This window comes from Emys orbicularis, chromosome 10 (genome assembly GCF_028017835.1).
Source record: "Emys orbicularis isolate rEmyOrb1 chromosome 10, rEmyOrb1.hap1, whole genome shotgun sequence".
NCBI lineage: Eukaryota > Metazoa > Chordata > Testudines > Emydidae > Emys > Emys orbicularis.
The window spans coordinates 49,288,508-49,307,667 of record NC_088692.1 but is presented as its reverse complement, the minus strand read 5'-3'; the positions used below and the strand labels follow the sequence as shown (position 1 = coordinate 49,307,667).

Here is a 19,160-nt window from a genome sequence, read left to right as displayed (position 1 = left end):
GCAAGCGCTGGACTCAGTGCTGGCAATGGTTCTGGTGCTGGTTGCATTGCCAGTTCTGGTTCTGGGACTGGATTTGGCTGGGTTTCTGGGATTGGATCCACTATGGCTGTTGCAGTCGTTGGCAGGGGATCCGGTTCCACCACCTCTGTCTGGGTCTCTGGTAACACACACGGGGCCCTGGTGGACGGCTCAGGAACAGGGATGGGGGTGAAAGCTTGCTTAGCCTGGCTGCGGGTGAACATTCCCACCCTCTTGGCTAGCTTCACATGGTTGGCCAAGTCTTCCCCCAGCAGCATGGGGATGGGATAATTGTCATAGACTGCAAAAGTCCACATTCCTGACCAGCCCTTGTACAGGACAGGCAACTTGGCTGTAGGCAAGGTTAAAGAGTGTGACATGAAGGGTTGAATTGTCACCGGAGCCTCTGGGTTGATGAGTTTGGGGTCCACTAGGGATTGGTGAATAGTCGACACTTGTGCCCCAGTGTCCCTCCACGCGATAACCTTCTTTCCGCCCACTCTCAAGGTTTCCCTTTGCTCCGAGGGTATTTGAGAGGCATCTGGGCCTGGGGATCTTTGGTGTGATTGTGGTGTAATTAACTGTAATCGGTTGGGGTTCTTGGGGCAGTGGGCCTTTATATGTCCCAGTTCATTACATTTAAAACATCACCCTGCTAAGGTATCACCGAGTCGAGGTTGGTTGGTGGAGACTGGGGTGGTGGGGTGAGAAGGCGTCTGGGATTTTCCTTGGGATGTAGGTGGGGCCTTGGGTTGCCCCCGGTGGTCAGGTTTTGTTTCGGGTTGTCCCTTCTGATATTCGCTGCAACTGCTACTAGTTTTTTTTCTTTTTTGCCACCTCCACCCATTTGGCTCCAATCTCCCCCGCCTCGGTTACAGTTTTGGGTTTCCCATCTAGGATGTACCTTTCTATTTTCTCAGGAACACCCTCTAAGAACTGCTCCATTTTCACTAGGAAAGACAGATCTTCCAGAGATTTAACACTTGCTCCTGATACCCAGGCATCACAATTTTTTCAATGTGGTAGGCATGTCGGGTAAATGACACATCTGGTTTCCACCTTAGGGCTCTGAACCGCCGACGGGCATGTTCGGGTGTTAGCCCCATTCTGATTCTGGCCTTGTTTTTAAAAAGTTCATAACTGTTCATGTGTTCAGCCGCCACCTCTGCTAAGGGTCCACTGAGCTGCGGCCTCAGCTCTACCATGTACTGGTCTGGAGTGATGCTGTATCCAAGGCAGGCCCTTTTAAAATTTTCTAAGAAGGCCTCAGTATCATCGCCTGCCTTGTAGGTGGGGAATTTTCTGGGATGGGAAGCGCTACCTGGAGAGGGGTGGCTACGGTTGGCTGGTATATTTTGCCTAGCCCTTGCTAATTCCAGTTCATGCTTCCTCTCTCTTTCCTTCTCCTCCCTCTCTTTTTCTTTCTCCTCCCTCTCTTTTTCTTTCTGCTCCATAGCTCTCTCAGCAGCTTCTTTCTCGAGTTTTTTTAATTCGAGCAGTCTCTGATGTTTCTTTTCATTTTCTTCTGCTTCTAGTCTGGCCAGTTCTAGTTTGTTAGCTGCTTCACTGGTAGTCATTTTCCGGCTTTCTTGTGCTGGGCCACACCCCTCTGCAGTTCACTGAAACTGGGATGCACTCAGCTCAGGGCTGCTTAGGTAACAGAGACTTTTTAACTAGCTATATCCGAGAAGCAGAAAGAAAAAAAAACAATTCAGCTTGTAAATTCCTTTTGCTGTCTGCTTGCTCACAGCTTGAAACCTTCTCTTAACAAAGACCCTTGTTAAAAAAGCTTAACACCTCTGCCTTCAGGCAAGGAGAGATAAGATATGCATCTACCTTCAGCTCTGCTTTCTAAGTAGCTAGAAAGGAGAAAAAAAATCTTACTGGCTTTTGGTTTAAAATGATCCCACCGCTGCACCATGTCAAGGTTCCTTCCCCACTCTGAACTTTAGGGTACAGATGTAGGGACCTGCATGAAAACCTCTAAGCTTCTCTACCAGCTTAGTTTTGCTTTTGCTGCCACCACTCCCAATGTGCTAACTCCCTTCCCTGGGTAGCCTTAAGAGACTCCTCCACCAATTCCCTGGTGAACACTGATCCAAAACCCCTTGGATCTTAAAACAAGGAGGAATTAATCATCCCCCGCCTTCTCTTCCCCCCCCCCCAATTCCTGGTGAGTCCAGATCAATCCCCTTGGATCTTAAAACAAGGAAAAATCAAGCAGGTTCTTAAAAAGAAGGCTTTTAATTAAAGAAAGAAAGGTAAAAATCATCTCTGTAAAATCAGGATGGAAAATGACTTTACAGGGTAATCAAATTTAAAGAGCCCAGAGGAACCCCCTCTAGCCTTAGGTTCAAAGTTACAGCAAACAGAGATAAACACTTTAGCAAAAGGAACACTTACTAGTTGAGAAAACAAAGATAAAACTAACACGCCTTGCCTGGCTGTTACTTACAAGTTTGAAATATGAGAGACTTGTTCAGAAAGATTTGGAGAGCCTGGATTGATGTCTGGTCCCTCTTAGTCCCAAGAGCGAACAACCCCCAAAACAAAGAGCACAAACAAAAGCCTTCCCCCCGCCCCCAAGATTTGAAAGTATTTTGTCCCCTTATTGGTCCTTTGGGTCAGGTGTCAGCCAGGTTACCTGAGCTTCTTAACCCTTTACAGGTAAAAGGATTTTGGTGTCTCTGGCCAGGAGGGATTATAGTATTGTACACAGGAGGGCTGTTACCCTTCCCTTTATAGTTATGAGAAGGGCGCTGTGGGCTGGGACTGAGGGGCACTGACAGAGCTGGAGGAGGCAGGGCTGGGATAGCAGGGTGCTGTGGGCTGGGACTGAGGGGCACTGACAGAGCTGGGGGGGCAGGGCTGGGATAGCAGGGTGCTGTGGGCTGGGACTGAGGGGCGCTGGCAGAGCTGGGGGGGCAGGGCTGGGATAGCAGGGTGCTGTGGGCTGGGACTGAGGGGCACCAGCAGAGCTGGAGGAGGTAGGGCTGGGACAGCAGGGCGCTGTTGGCTGGGACTGAAGGGCCCCGGCAGAGCTGGAGGAGGCAGGGCTGGGATAGCAGGTGCTGTGGGCTGGAACTGAGAGGTGCCGGTAGAGCTGCGGGGGCAGGGCTGGGATAGCAGGGTGCTGTGGGCTGGGACTGAGAGGTGCCGGCAGAGCTGGGAGGCAGATCTGGGATAGCAGGACACTGTGGGCTGGGACTGAGGGGCGCCGGCAGAGCTGGAGGAGGCAGGGTTGGTATCCCAGGGTATATGTCCTCTGTTCCCCAGAGAGGATGACATATGTCCCTGCTCTGCGGGGAGGAATAGCCAGAAGCATTCGTTTCACTTGCTGCTCCTGTTGTGTCTGTAGATCTCCTGCCTCTCCCAGGCACTGTGATGACCTTGTTCGATGGCTCCTTCCCCTTCTACCCCAACACCAGGACGCCTTTCCCCTTTAACACGACCTCGGTCGTGATCATCTCCGTGTTCCTCACCGTGTTGGCCACGTTCATTCTCATCCTGCCTGGAATCCGGGGCAAAGGGGTAAGGGCAGGGGTTCGTTCGGTGACGGGGGTGGGGGATGCACAGCTCCCCATGCTAGGCTAAAAGCAAGGGGGAGTTCTCCCCTTTCCTCCTGGCTGGTGAACTCAGAGCTCCCCCGCTGGGTACGTGGCACAGACTGATAGGCCATGATGGCACAGAACCGCTGACACTGTCTCTGGATGGGTGAACTCCCCTGGGGGCAGAGGCTATTGAACTCGTGTGCTGGGGAGGCGCTCTGGGGGCTGCGGGGGGCGTGAGCGGCCATCTGGCCACTAGAATAACCCACTAAAGTGCTGAGGAGGCGGAGAGCCCTCCCCTCCCCCAAGGAGAGACAGAGACACACTCAGTGTGTATGAGACCCCAGGGGGACACATCACTCCCCCAGTAACCGAGTCGCTAGTCACCATCCAGGGAACTAGAGGGGCTATTGCAGCAACTTTGACTAGGGGAAATGCCTCTGGGCACTTCTCCTAATGAAAAGCACCATGGAAGGGGCTAGCCTGGCCAAGGACACTGGGCCAGAAGCCTGCTTTCTTGGACTCTTTAATGTCTGAGGTGTTATCTAGAGGTGGGCCTGGAGCCTGGACCTGCTCCGAGTTCCATATCTGGCCCCATCTCGTGGAGGTCTGGACCAACTGCCAGACTTGTGAGGAACACTCAAGTCCAGATCCAAGGCTTTCAGCACTTGCCCAGCTCTAGCCTTGGGGGTATCTGTCCCACCATCCCACAGCTGATGTGTTAAACCCACCCACGCAACCCCAGAGAAACAAGGAGAACTTCAGTGAAGAGAGCCACACGTCACATGCCGCGACACTCCACGTCCTATCAGATAATTTCCACACCTCCCGAAGGAATGCACTGGCCTTGTAGCAAAGGAAACCCCACCCAACACACCCGTGCCTCTGTCTCCAAGCCAAACCCTCACTGTGACCTCAGACTGTCCCCAACACTGGGGTAAAATACAATAGCCCTGGTCACGTGTGCTTACATTAGACCTGATTGACCAACAGGTTTCCCGTCCGGTGTCAGATTCCAATATTGTGACATACATTTTCTTCCGGAATTGGGACAAAATGTTGCAATGTTTAAACTTCTAGTGAATTGAAAAGTTCAGGAAAAGTTCCATTTGGGAACGTGGAAACAGAACACTGCTACCTCATTTTCAGTCAGCTGAAAGGTTTCACCTTCCCTAGGTCAAAACATTTCAGAATGCTCCTTTGGCCTGTGCAACCGCAGTGCCTCAGGGGGTTGTAGGTCTGTGGCCTTCCACCCCCACTTTCTCCTAGAGGCCCCACTCCACAGCTGGACTCCATCTCCCATGATGCACAGCAGTCTTTCCCTGTGAGGGAGCTACCGCAGTGACTCGTGGGAGTTGCAGTTTCCTGTCCCATCTCAGTTTGTTTCAGACTCTACCACTCCCACTGCAGTGCCCTGGGGGCTCAGGAGTAGGGTGACCTGACATCCCGATATTATCAGGACCATCCCGATATTAAGGGCTTTTTCTTATATATGCAACTATGACCCCCCCCTCCCAAAAATGTGTCCGGATTTTTCAGACTTGTTATCTGGTCACCCTACTCAGGAGAGGGGTTTGTTTCGGGTTGAGGTTTCTAACTGAACTCGTTTGTTTCGATTTTCCCATTGGAAAATCCCTCTGAAATCGATCTTTTCCTGCAGAAAGTGGTAATTTCAATGAAGTCCTGTTTTCTGAAGGAAAAATGTTTTGATCAGAAATTTCTGGCCAGCCCTGGCCTACAGGAACCATGAAGTGAACAGAACTTCTCTGGTTCTGCCATTGGCCTCTGTTGAGTTCACAGCCTGGAAAGGGGAGTGTGGCTGGCTCCTGATCTGTCCTGTCCTCCCTACAGAGGTTCTTCTGGCTCCTGAGAGTGGTCACCAGCCTCTTCATTGGAGCAGTGATTCTCAGTGAGTACATGCTGCCACGCCCCGGGTTCCCCGTAGTCATCTGCCCCTTCAGGCAGGGAGGCTGGAACAAAGCGGGAAATAGCAAGAAGCCCTCCCCAGTAGAGAGGTGAGGAAGAGCAAAGGTTGATGAAGATCAAGGAAGGGGGGTGTTCCATTGAATACTCCGTGGGGAAAGAAGACGACTCGATCCCTTTTTTGACTAACATTCCGAGGCGCTGGCTCCAGCAGTGCAGTTAGCGAGCAGAGGAGTGGCTGGCCCCTGGTAGGATAATTTATTTGCAACAACATTCAAGCAGCTCTCCTCTGGGGGTCATCTTCAGGCACTGACAGAACACAAAGCCCACTGCTGCCGGACATCTGCTGGGGCCCCCTAATCACGAATGCGTCTGCATCACAAACACTAGCACCTCAGCGGGACCCTCTGTTGCGCCTCGTCAGAGAGGCCTGGGCTGATAGGTGTGCCGAGAATTGCCACCACCTCCTGACCGCAGCCTTTCTAGGGCAGGGTTGTGGGGCGAGGGTGGGGAAGGGTGCGCGCGCGGGGGGGGGGGGGGGTCTGATCTATGGATACCAAGGGAATTGCAGTCCCTTGGGCTATCGATCCAGCCCTTTCCCCTTGGGCTCAGTGAGCTCCCTTTCAGGCATGCAGGGCTGCAGTGCCCTGGTGTCCCAGCAGCACGGTGCCATCCGCCTGGCAGCATCGGGGAAAGGGCAGCTCTCAAGAGACGAGACCGCTGACATTCAGTGAGTGGAGATGCTGGAGCCAGAGGCGCCGACTCCATGGGTGCTCCAGGGCTCAAGCACCCTTAGAAAAAATAGGGGGTGCTCAGCACCTACCAGCCACAGCTGTTTGGTGGGGCCACCGATTAGCTGTTCAGCAGCTGGTGGGAGGTGCTCAGGGAGTGGAGGGGGACCTTGGGGTAAGGAGTGGAGTGGGAGCGGGAAGAGACGGAGCAAGGGCAGGAAGAGGTGGAGTCAGGATGGGGCCTCCGGGGAGGGGGCGGAGTGGGGGCGGGGCCTCGGGGCAGAGCAGGGGTGGAGCACTCACTGGGAAAAATAAAAGTCAGTGCCTGTGCTGGGACGGATGCGCAGGATTCAATCATATTTGCGCAGAAGTTGTGAGCAGTGACCAGGCCACTGCCGGCGCTGGGTGCTGGACATCTCAAAGTAAATAAACCCTTCGGGGCTGGCTGCCAGCGCTTGCCCCCTGCATGTGACCGACAGGCTCCTTTGCCCTGCGCTGCAGAACGGGTTATTCACACAGGGGCCAGAAAGTGAAATCCCTCCCAAAGGTGAGCTGAGGTCATGCATTTGTCATTCAGGCTCCCCAGCAATGCTCTGGGGCTCAAGGGCACCAAAGAGGCCAGCTGGCTTTTGCTCATGTTCACCCGAAGCCCCATCCCCACAAAACCAGTGCCCCATGCAGACAAGCCTCCCCCCAAATTCCACTGCCCCTACAAGCAGCCCAGCTCCCCCCATGCCCATACAGAGCCCAGTGCCCTCCCCCAGCCTAGCTACCCCCGGCCTGCTCTGTGTTGAGGGGATGGGGGACCAAGTGCCTTTGCCCCGAGTGAAGTCGCCTCCCTCACCAGGGGCCACCACTGATGGTGTGTCTTCTGCTGGGACGTGAGGCTCTGCATACTGGGGCTAGGACAGGCAGGACAGACTCATGGAGATCACACTGAGATGGGGCTGTGCTCTGACTGCCCCACGCAGACCCTGATGTCATGCTGTGGAAGGTATCTAGTTGGTGTACTATCACCGCCGCCCGCCCACAGGGTCTACATGGCGCAGTTACAGGGCAGCCTTATGTTAGAGCGCTCTCGGTGCACACCCCTCTGATGTACAGGCGCTTGGCTGCTGCCATGGAGACAAGGAGTTTGTCACTCGCTCTTTGTGCACAGTCAATGGTTGGTTCAGTAGCACAGGGGCTATGTCTGATTACTGCCATCTTCACAGGTGTTAACTTCACCAGGGACTGGGAGATTGGCTGGGTGACGGCGAACACCTCCTACAAATCCTTCAGCCGCGCTGTGGTGAACGCAGACATTGGCCTGCATATCGGCTTGGCGGGGGTCAACATCACGCTAGTGGGTGAGTCCAGGTCTTTGAGTCAAGGGTGAGTAGGAGGGGGAGGCACTGGGGTCTTTCAGCTCCCCCGGGGCAGGTTGGCAGGACAGAGCGGAGGTAAGATCAGCAAAAGTACCCGGCCCTTGGGTGACTGAGCACTCTTCCCAGCTACTCTTCCCCATGTGCTCGGTCTCCTTGATCTGCTGCAGAACAGAAACACGTCTCTTTCCTGCAGGGAACCCAGTGAATCAGATCAACGAAACCATCAACTACAACGAACATTTTGCCTGGCACTTGGGAGCAGACTACGCCTGCATCTACGCGGACAGCCTGGCGAAGGGGCTGCCCAGCCCCATCCTGTATGTGGCAGAGAAGTTTAGCCGGCACAGCCCGTGTGGCGTGCACAGCCAGTACAGGATCTCCGGCCACTATACCTCTGTCACTCTGTGGTAAGGCCCAGCAAGACGCCGTGCCTTGGGAGAACCGTCCACGAGGGAAGGGGCTCCTCTCGGGTAGAAGATCAAAGAACTTCAGTGGGTATTCACCCACTTCACCCTGACAAAGTGGGTATTCACCCACGAAAGCTATTGCTTCAATACGTCTGTTAGTCTATAAAGTGCCAAAGGACTCTTTGTCGCTTTTTAAAGAACTTCAGTAGCTTCCTGAGATGCACAGTGTGCAGCTCAATGTAGCATCATAACGGGACTGATTTCATTGGCCATAAACCATCCTTAGGAAATGACTGTCCAAGGCTTGAATAGCATCTGACAGGTTGCTCCACTGATGAGTGGTCTGCAGAGTTATCCAGATGCTCTTAACCCTGAGCTAAGGTTTACTTAGCTGGGCTCATGACCTGCTGCGATGCCACCTCAGAAGCTAAGCAAGGCCAGTACTTGGGTGACAAGAACCCCTCCTAGATGCTCCAGAAATTGGTGGTTCTGTAGCTGGTACTCTTCCTTCTCAGTCAGTGACGATTCAGTGCATCACGCAGGGGATAGGTGGAGGTGCTGATCCTGGAGGAGACACAGCCAAGGCCCTGGCCACCCATGGTCAGTTATGGTCACATGGCATTTTTGCAGAACTAGGGATGTTAGGCCCCATCCCAGCCAAACTCCGCCTCTGGTAATTGCATTCTGCCTCCCAAAAGCCCTCCTGCAGCGTCAGTGGGGTACCATTTTCTTTGTCACTCCCTGGCCCAAACTGTAGGGTCTTGCTTTAGAATGGTGGGATTTGATTCAAGGTCATCTCCCAAGATGTGTTTCGCAATATCCGGAGCACCCTCTGACAATGCCGCTGTGGGTGGCCTGGCATCACAGAGCAGGTGTGTCCCTTGATAATGCAGTCTGGCATGGGTAGTTAGGAAATTCTTCTGCATGCACACGTGCTATGCAGGGCCGGCTCCAGCTTTTTTGCTGCCCCAAGCGGCGAAGAGAAAAAAAAAAAGCCGCGATTGGCAGCACTTCGGCGGCTGCTCTACCGCCGCTGCTTCATTCTTCGGCGGCAATTCGGCGGCCGGTCCTTCTCTCCGAGAGGGACTGAGGGACCCGCCGCCGAATTGCCGCCGAAGACCTGGACGTGCCGCCCCCTTCCATGGGCCTCCCCAAGCACCAGCTTGCTGCGCTGGTGCCTGGAGCCAGCCCTGGTCCCATGGATTCCAGGGCCTCTCAGAGGGAGATGTTCCCCTAGTTGAGGAGTGGAGAGTTTGCATGTGTCCTGTGAGCACTGGGAGCCCTGCACTTGCACACTTGCACCCCCAGCCCAATCCTCACTGCACACTATCACCATGCCCAGTCCTCCCTGTTGCCGAGGAGAAGGTGGTTTCAAGGGCAAGTGTGTCCAACCGGGCTCCTCTAACAGAGTCATCCCTGGAATTCAGTAGCATTACACGGGGCTGAGCTCAGCCCGAAGTGCCCCTCGGGCGAGGCGGGAGGTTGGGTTCAGTGCAGATGCCATGGGATCTGTGGGCCTGGCTCTCTGTAGCCCTTTATACCAGTGCAAAGGATGACGACCGCAGGGGCAGGTGATGAGGATGCTGCCCACTAGTGGTTGGAGAGAAGGTCTCGGGAGCAGCCCAAAGCAGGTCAGTGTAAAAGCGAGGGACGGCCTCTCCTTTCAACCCCACTGCTCTCTCACAGGTTGGCCTTCTGCACCTGGCTGATTTCCAACATGCTGTTCTCCATGCCAGTCCTGCTGTACGGGAGCTACATGATCCTACTCACGGCAGCACTGCTGATCTGCTCACTGCTCTTCTTCTCTGTTGCGAGGAACTCCCCGATGTGCACCATCCGGTTCAGTTCAGCCTCCTTGCAGACTGTCTACGGGGCATCCTTCTGGCTCACGCTAGCAACAGGTCAGTGGGCTGCTCCTTTGAGTGAACTGGGGTTCTCCTCTTCTTCAGTGCTGCTGTGTGACCTAGCAACACAGAGAAGGAGACAGGTGGGACCAAAGGCCACCAGCTCCCCCCATGCCGCACTTGGCCACAGGAAACTGATGGCGTGGGATGCTTCCACCTGATTCCACCAGGGAAAACTGGCTCAGAGCTCCAGGGGAACATTGCCCAGGGCTCTAAAAACCCCTTGAGAGAGTTCTTTCCAGATCCCAAATGCAGCATTACATCAGCCGTGAGGAAGGAGAGGGTCCTGGGCTGTGATTCTGGAGAGATGGATCAGAGCAACATTGCAGTTCAGGGGCCCCCTAGGGCCTTGGATTTGATTAAATGCCAAGTCAGACAGATTAGAGGTTCCTAATCAGACAGCAAATTTCTGTTTCTCTTTGGGCTGGGTAATCCCATTTACCTGAATCCCTCCCCACCGTTGGGATAACAGCAGTGCTTAATTTGTACCAAAAGAGGTGCCAGGGCTCAAGTGGTTGGGTGCTGGAGCTCCAGTAATTTTGTTACTTTCATAACTGATGCGGCAAGCCCAGAGGTGCCAGAGCTGTGAACTGCCAAGCCCAGAAGTGCTGGGGCTCTGAACTGCCAAACCTAGAGGTACCGGGGGCTCAACCCTGGCAAGCCCTGGCACAAGTTAAGCCCTGGATAACAGTGCAAGAGGAAAAGCATTGAAAATTCATGCCCATCATGGAAAGAGTTAGTATATTTTCAAAGAAGGCATTCACCAGTACAGTATGAGCAAGTGACTACAAGGGTTGGCATACTCAACTCTGCTAATATTGGAGCAGTAAAGCTAGGACTGGTTTGATACATTTATTAAAGATCTGGAAAAAGAACTGAGCTGAGGATGGGCAAAATCGGAGAAGAGCGTGAGGAACTTTAGAAAGAGCTAACCAAGCTAGATGATTGGGGGGTATATAATGGCAGATGGCATACAGTGCTGTTGAATGTAATGTCATGCACATTGGAAACAGCAGTTTTAGCTATTCAGACTCACTAGTGGGTTCTAAATTATCTGTAACTACTGAGGAAAGGGGCAAGGCTCGCTGGAGACAGCTCAGTGATGTCCTGCTCAGTGTGCAACAGTAGCAGCGATCTGCAAAGCGAACAAGGTGTTAAGGTGCACAAGGAACAAGATGGATAATTTGGAGGATATTGTGTTATATAAAGCGGTAGCAATCTGCATGGAACTTGGAGGGTGCAGCAAAGTTGCAGGAGGGAAGGGAATGGAAGAGGCACCAGGCCGTCGGTCAGTGTGCATATGGCTGGAATGCTAGATGCTGTTGCAGCAGCTCTGTAAATAGCTCTCTCCATAGAGAGGCGGTTTAGTTTTTCAAGCACAGAGTCCTGTCATGTTATGACCCCGCACATGAGACAGGGAGGCCTCCCCTGGGATACTATAGTCCATTCTGCTCACCCTGTCCCAAGTCATGGACTGCTTCGCACTGCACCATCAGAGCAGAGTGGCGCCAAAGCCTGTGTAGTTGGCCATGAGGCTCAGCCAAACACAGGGAGCCCTCTGGTGGCACAGAGGTAGTATAGTGCAGGAAAGATCCAGACATGCAGCCTGTAACTAGTCCCCCCATGTTGCGTTGCAGGGCTGCTGTGCTTCCTCCTGGGGCTGGGTGTGATCGTCCTGAATTCTGTGCAGCCTGAGAAGCTGAAGCTGGTCTTTAATCTGAGTGAGGAAGGGAGAGAGGAAGAGGAAGAGGAGGGGCCTGCCCAGCGACCCCTGAGAGACAAAGCAAGCTCCTTTGAGCAGGACACGCTCCTGGCGCCACTGAGCGAGCATTGCAAAGTGATGGTTACTGAGCTGTAGGGAATCCCTGCTGGGTGCCCGCCATTCCCCTGCCTGCCTGGCGGAGCTGAGCCAAGATGGGAAGGTGGGGGAGGTGCAGAACTGTGCTGGTAGCAGCCTGTGCCCGGGCTGGGTGAGAGAGTTCTCGTGGCCTGTCCACCGTTAACTGTCCCCCACCGCTCAGCTCTGCACAGCCATGTGTAGGCATGTAGGCATGGTCCGAACAGGCCTGGGGCCCATCCAGCCTCAAGCTGCTCCCAGCGATGGCCAGCTCTTTCCCCTGAGTGGTTGTGCGTTGTGTAGGACCCAGCCATGTGTCTGAGCAGCTAATGTGATTGCCTTGCAGTAGCCAAGCCTGAATTCCACTGGCCATCCCCCAGCTTCCTTAGGTCCCTTAGTCTTGCCTAAGCTCAATAGTTGTTGCCATTGCTCCCCTCCTCTTCTAGATCATTCGGGAAGGTATTAAACAGCATAGCCCTGGTACACCGCCCTGGGCAGCCACCTGCTGTTACCTAAAAACAGGCCATTTATTCCTTGTTTTGTTTTCGTTTCTCTCGGGTACGGCTGCACAGCACCTGCAGGGGTAATTCCCAGTGTGGGCAGACAGACCCCCGCTAGCTTGGCTGGAGCTAGTACCTAAAAATAGCAGCAAGGCTGTGGGATGCTAGCCACACGAGAACTACCCAGGGGTCGGGGGGCTTGTACTCGGGTGGCCACCGCTGTGGCCACACTGCTATTTCTAGGTGCTCCCTTGAGCATAACTAGTGCATGTATATCCGCCCACGCTGGGAATTACACCTCCCTGCTGCTGTGTAGACGTACCCGGGTCAGTTTCTGATCCCAGGCAGGAATTCTTCCCCTCTCCCTCCAGCACTACTTGGTTTCCTTACAAGCTTCTTGCAAGGGCCTTTATGGAAGGAGTTTTGAAAGTCCAAATCAATACAATCAGGCAGCGCGCCATTTGGCCCTGCTTTCTGGGATGCTCAAAGGGTACCAGTAGACTGCAGAAACATGATTGTCCTTCCGTGGCACCAAGCTGGTTCGTCCCTCACCTAGGGCCCATCTAGATGCTTTATTGCTCTCTCTGCAAAGGTTGTTTCACACCGTTCCCCTGGCTGTAGGTGCTGACTCCGGGAAAAAAATAGTGGGTGCTCAGCTCTCACTGGTAGCCTCCCCCATCAGCTCCTCTCCCTCCCCCCAGCGCCTCCTGCCCACCCGCGGCCCCACCAATCAGCTCCTTCCCTCCCAGAGCCTCCCACCTGCTGCAGGTCAGCTGTTCAGCGGTGTGCAGGAGGCAGTGGGGGGGAGGGGGGAGAAGGGGTGCGCTTGGGGGAAGGGGCGGAACGGGGTGGAGCAGGGGAAGGAAGAGGCAGGGTGGGGGTTTGGGGGAAGGGGTGGAGTGGGGGTGGGGCCTGGGGCGGAGTGGGGATCAAGTACCTCCTGGCAACTCATAAAGACGGCGCCATGCCCTGGCACTGCAATAAGGCTCCCTGAGGATCCCCCAGCCTGCCAGGACCAGAGCTGATTTCAGTGAGCTCTTTCAAAACTCTTGGATGGATGCCATTTTCCTCAGATCCCACTGAGGAATATACTAAGAAACTGCACCATCTACTCAGGACACTCCCTACGCTAACATAGGAACAAATCAACATACCCTTAGAGCCCCGACCGGGGTTATTCTATCTACTACCCAAGATCCACAAACCTGGAAATCCTGGACGCCCCATCATCTCTGGAATTGGCACTCTCACTGAAGGACTGTCCGGATATGTGGACTCTCTACTCAGACCCTACGCCACCAGCACTCCCAGCTATCTCCATGACACCACTGATTTCCTGAGAAAACTACAATGCATTGGTGATCTTCCAGAAAACACCATCCTAGCCACCATGGATGTGGAGGCTCTCTACACAAACATCCCACACACAGATGGAATACAAGCTGTCAGGAACAGTATCCCTGATGATGTCACAGCACAACTGGTTGCTGAGCTCTGTGACTTTATCCTCACGCACAATTATTTCAAATTTGGTGACAATATATACCTCCAGACCAGTGGCACCGCTATGGGCACCCGCATAGCCCCACAATATGCCAACATTTTTATGGCTGACCTGGAACAATGCTTCCTCAGCTCTCATCCACTCACGCCCCTTCTCTACCTATGCTATATTGATGATATCTTCATCATCTGGACCCATGGGAAGGAGACTCTGGAAGAATTCCACCACAATTTCAACAGCTTCCACCCCACCATCAACTTCAGCCTAGACCAATCTACACGGGAGGTCCACTTCCTAGACACCATGGTACAAATAAGTGACAGTCACGTTAACACCACACTATACCAAAAACCCACCGACCGCTATGCCTACCTTCATGCCTCCAGCTTCCATCCCGGACACACCACACGATCCATCATCTACAGCCAAGTGCTGAGGCACAACCGCATTTGCTCCAACCCCTCAGACAGAGACCAACACCTACAAGATCTTCACCAAGCATTCTCAAAACTACAATACCCGCACGAGGATATAAGGAAACAAATCAACAGAGCCAGTCGTGTATCCAGAAGCCTCCTGTTACAAGACAAGCCCAAGAAAGAAACCAACAGAACTCCACTGGCCATCACCTACAGTTCTCAGCTAAAACCTCTCCAACGCATCATCAGTGATCTACAACCCATCCTGGACAATGATCCCTCGTTTTCACAGGCCATGGGAGGCAGGCCAGTCCTCGCCCACAGACAACCCGCCAACCTTAAGCATATTCTCACCAGCAACCACACACCGCACCATAGTAACTCTAACTCAGGAACCAATCCATGCAACAAACCTCGATGCCAACTCTGCCCACGTATCTATACCAGCAACACCATCACAGGACCTAACCAGATCAGCCACAACATCACCAGTTCATTCACCGTCACGTCCACCAATGTAATATACTCCATCATGTGCCAGCAATGCCCCTCTGCTATGTACATCGGCCAAACTGGACAGTCCCTACGTAAAAGGATAAATGGACAAAAGTCAGATATTAGGAATGGCAATATACAAAAACCTGTAGGAGAACACTTCAATCTCCCTGGACACACAATAGCAGATTTTAAGGTAGCCATCCTGCAGCAAAAAAACTTCAGGACCAGACTTCAAAGAGAAACTGCTGAGCTTTAGTTCATTTGCAAATTTGACACCATCAGATCAGGATTAAACAAAGACTGTGAATGGCTAGCCAACTACAAAAGCAGTTTCTCCTCCCTTGGTGTTCACACCTCAACTGCTAGAAGAGGGCCTCATCCTCCCTGATTGAACTAACCTCGTTATCTCTAGACTGATTCTTGCCTGCATATTTATATCTGGCTCTGGAAACTTCCACTACATGCATCTGATGAAGTGGGAATATTCACCTACGAAAGCTTATGCTCCAATATGTCTGTTAGTCTATAAGGTGCCACAGGACTCTTTGTCACTTTTTACAGATCCAGACTAACACGGCTACCCCTCTGATACTTACCACCTAGTCTTGGTGATCTGGCTGTTCTTTAATGTAGCTTGTCCCAGCACCTCCTCCTCTGAGACCTCAGTCTGACAGAGCCTCATCTTTGCTATCTGAAGAGAGTAGGTCTGAGGTAATCTTCCCACCCGTTTCATGCTGGAGAGTGATGCATTTAGCTTCCCTTCAGTGTCTGTCCCCAGCAGACTCACTCATCCTCTCAGAGGCTTCCTGCTCCTGAGATACTTGGAGGAGTTTTTGTGTATTGTTTTTGTGTCCGTGGCTGTTTGCTCATCAGTTTCCCTCTTCACCCTCCCCGTCTCCATCATGCATTGAACCTGCCGAAGGTTATGACATTGAGGCTGGATTTCGGTCTTCCAAAGGATACCTGTTTGCTTTAAATACCCTCTTGAAACCTCTCTCTCTTTGGGGTTTATCCTGCCACCCATCAGTGCTGCACCGGCCATTTAAAATCAATAGCGCTAGCTAAGTTCCTAGTGCACTTCATAGGTCTCGGGCACTTCTCCCCTTTCAGGGTAAAATCTCGGCTTGTGGGAGGGTTTGTGTGTTTTTCAAATTGTATTAATTTATTAGTCTTGGGGATTATTTAGGTGATTGGTTTCAGATTTCCAGGGTTGTTTTGAGAGCCGGTTGGCCGTTTGTAGGTAGAAGGGAGTGTTCATGCTGTGAGTGTCAGTAGAAAGACCTTTTCAAAGGAGGAGGTTCTGCAGTATTTTTTTAATTTTGTTTAAAAGGAAGACAGTAATATTGCATTGGCAAATTCCCCATAGAAACAAAGAGTGGAATAAAAGAATAACAAAGGCACATCAACTTTTCCTCATTTATGTAGGACGGTCTTAGAATATGGATCCAGATATCCTCCAATCACACAAGCTGAAAATTGTTCCACTTTACTGCAGTTCTGTAACCATGCAGGAACCAGTCCTGTCTGTGTTCTGTGCACATCCAAAAATTCCTACTGAATTCAGAAGTGCCTTGCTTTTGTGACCACACTACCTGATATTTTCAGCCCTTGTAAGCGAAGCAAGTTTACATTTAGTAATTGGGTGGGAAGCCTCTCAGAAAAAGTTAGATGCTGTAGGAGGTGTTGCTTATTCACTAGGTAATGTGAGACCTTCCTGTTACAATAGTAAACCAGTGCAGCATAGAATGCACTTTGCTCCTAGAGTCTAGAAGGGGGTCCTTTGCTTCTATACGCAGCCCATTAAAGATAATGAAAAGACTCCCACTGTCTTCAACGGGCTTTGGACAGAACTGATTATACACGGGGTAACTCCACTGTCTTCATAGGGTTCTGGTCCCACAGCGGAGGGGGGCCATGTCAGCTTGTTGCAGAGCTGCTGCTCAGGGATGGGAATCTCCTGGCACCCCAGCCTCCAAAATCATTCAGGCTGCACTTTTTGCACAACTTTGTGCTAGCTGAGGGGTGCGTGGGAAGTGGTGGCCTCTGCTGCAGGTGATGGGCATCTCATGTACTTAAAGCCACGGCCTAGAGGAGGAAAGCGCTTAACTGCAGAGTCTGCAGCTGCCTAGGGCCAGCGCTGAGGAATAAGAGTCCCTAGTGCTGCCATTGCAAGGTTCAAGCATGCTCAGCCTTGGAATTGCCACCCCTCCCGCAGCTAGTAGGTGCACCTGTCTAAGGCTGGCAATTGGCCCCATGGCTATTGCCAGAGAAGCTGCAGGTGGCTCTGTGACTACTGGGGACCATTAAGCTAGGAGCAGATAAAGAAACTGGAATTAACCTCAAGGAACAGAGGTCACCAGTAGGAAAGTAATGTCAAGGGGAGCAGGGAAAGAGGAAGCAGGTCAGGCTTGCAGCGGGAGAATAGCCCCAGCAGGTTGGGGAGCATGTCCAAAGTAGAAAGGAAACAAGGTGGTGATCTGGTAGTAGACTAGCATGTAGATGGGAGCAGAGGGAGAAAGACTGGTGTCTTCAGATTCCCAAGGGCTAAGTCCTTACTTTGGGGAAATGGTGTTTGCAAGTGGCTTGCTCAAATAGCAGGATGGGTGCTGAGGGAGGGATTTGTCAGAATTGATCAGGTATTTGCTGGCTTTGGAACTTTGAGCTGACACCAGAACCCCATACAGTGACTGGTGACATAGGGTGGTACTGGAGACATGGCTATAGAAGGTCTGAATGAGGAAGGAGATAAATCTGTGGGGAGTTTCCCCTGATCACTATGAAAGTTCTACTCATTGTGGACACTCGTAAACCCACATGGGTGTACAGCTCAATGAAAAACTGGGGGCTGAGGGAGCTGTGTATGGCAATGCATATGGTCATGTAGAGGTGTGTGATCAAAATGAAAAATGTCTCTGAGATTCAGTACCGGGTATAGTATGGCACCAATGGCACTGCCACACCAGGCCCACACTCGGAGCCCACAGTGACTACATAGGGGCCCACAAATATGTTTGGCGCCGGGGCCCACAAAAGGTTAATCCGGCCCTGCTGGAGGAAATGGCCCAGAGAACTGAAAGCAGTGTAGTTAAAGGGACATAGTGGCATGTGGCTGCTATTCTTAGGGTTCCTGGGCTGGGACCTGGAATAGGGGGTGGGCCTGGGTCCCCCCCATAGGCCCCTGGGGAAGTGGCCTACAGTTGGACAGAGATAAGCCCCCACAAAGGGATATGAACTGTTAAGAGGCCCAGCTGGAGAGCTGGGGCCAGAATGGACTAAGAGGGCAAAACCAGGGGATGCAGACATGCCCGTCCAGAAGGTGGCACTCGCGAGAGGTGGGTGCCATGCCACTACAGTGCCAGAGTCTTTGTGGACACTGTGATCTCAGTTTTAAACCAGACTTTGCTGTAGCTTAATTTTAGTTAGGGACTTCTTTCCATTGCGAGTTTCTGCATTGCGAGACAGAGTCTAAATCTACAGCACACCAGCCTGTGGTGTCCACACATCCCCGGTGGACACTGCTACTGTGCACTGAATGTTCCCGAGGGGCTGATACTGCACAGCAAGTTGGCACACTGCAGATTCAAACCCCAGCTTGCCTCACAGTAACTTGCCATGTAGACAAGTCTTAGGAATCAATTAAACTGGCCAGAAACGAGCCCCTCTTAAACTAGAATAAGGGTGTCCATGGAGCGGTTAACACTGCTTTAACGAGGTGTAGCTTTCCTGTGTCTGCACTACAGCCTATATTGGCATAACTTATGTCGCTTCAGAGGTGTGAATAAACCACCCTCTGCTGGGCGACGTAATTACACCGACATAAGTGCTCATGTGCACATTGCTGTGTTGGCTGGAAAGCGTCTCCCGCTGACGTCACTTCTGCCACTTGCGGAGGTGGGTTGTTTTTATGGCGACGGGAAAGCTCTCTCCCGTCGGCATAGAGCATCGTCACCAGACATGCTGCAGCGGCGTGGCTGTATTGGGCTGCTGCAGTGCCATACGTGTAGACATGGCTTTAGTGTCAATGAGAATCAGGCCCTCCGAGCAGAACAGCACCAACCCCCTTCTAGTTTCCTGTTGTTTCAAGCACTTTGACTTTTTCACAGCTCTCCTAACACGGGCCCAATCTTGGCAAAATGGTTTGTTTTGAAATTTCTTTGACAAATGAAACATTTAAATAAAAATGTTTTTTTTCCAGTGAAAAGTGTTATTAAAAAAATTAATAAAAATAATTTGAACCAGATACATAGAGAGGGTTATGGGAGTGTGTGTGGTGTAGGTGGATGTATGTATGAACAGTCATTGAAATAAAAAGGATGAAGGAAAATACTTTTTTACACCACCCATAATTCACCTGGGGAACTCGCTCACAAGACATTGTTGATCCAAGGACATAGGAGGATCCCCCAAAAGGATTAGACATTTCTAGGAATCAGAAGAATTCCATGCTCAGTTCCACAGGTGACTGTTTAGAAGGTATCTAAACCCTGTCCTTCAGGGCAAAAGC

The 19,160-nt window shown here is 52.1% G+C and overlaps 1 protein-coding gene across 1 annotated transcript; it reads left to right on the top strand.

Moving 5' to 3' along the window:
- The first annotated feature begins 3,402 nt into the window (after nt 1-3,402).
- Nucleotides 3,403-11,756, top strand: DUOXA1 (dual oxidase maturation factor 1). The gene is made up of 6 exons (XM_065412502.1): nt 3,403-3,549; nt 5,418-5,475; nt 7,435-7,569; nt 7,781-7,994; nt 9,681-9,895; nt 11,536-11,756. The coding sequence occupies exons 1-6, from the start codon at nt 3,403-3,405 to the stop codon at nt 11,754-11,756; spliced, it is 990 nt and encodes a 329-aa protein (XP_065268574.1).
- Nucleotides 11,757-19,160: the final 7,404 nt, after the last annotated feature.

What these genes read in the sequence shown, in the direction of transcription:
- DUOXA1 (XM_065412502.1), top strand. Translation starts at nt 3,403, where the DNA reads ATGACCTTGTTCGATGGCTCCTTCCCCTTCTACCCCAACACCAGGACG. An exon ending in GGTCAACATCACGCTAGTGG is followed by an intron (nt 7,570 to 7,780) that starts GTGAGTCCAGGT and finishes TCTTTCCTGCAG; the next exon opens with GGAACCCAGTGAATCAGATC. An exon ending in CTGGCTCACGCTAGCAACAG is followed by an intron (nt 9,896 to 11,535) that starts GTCAGTGGGCTG and finishes GTTGCGTTGCAG; the next exon opens with GGCTGCTGTGCTTCCTCCTG.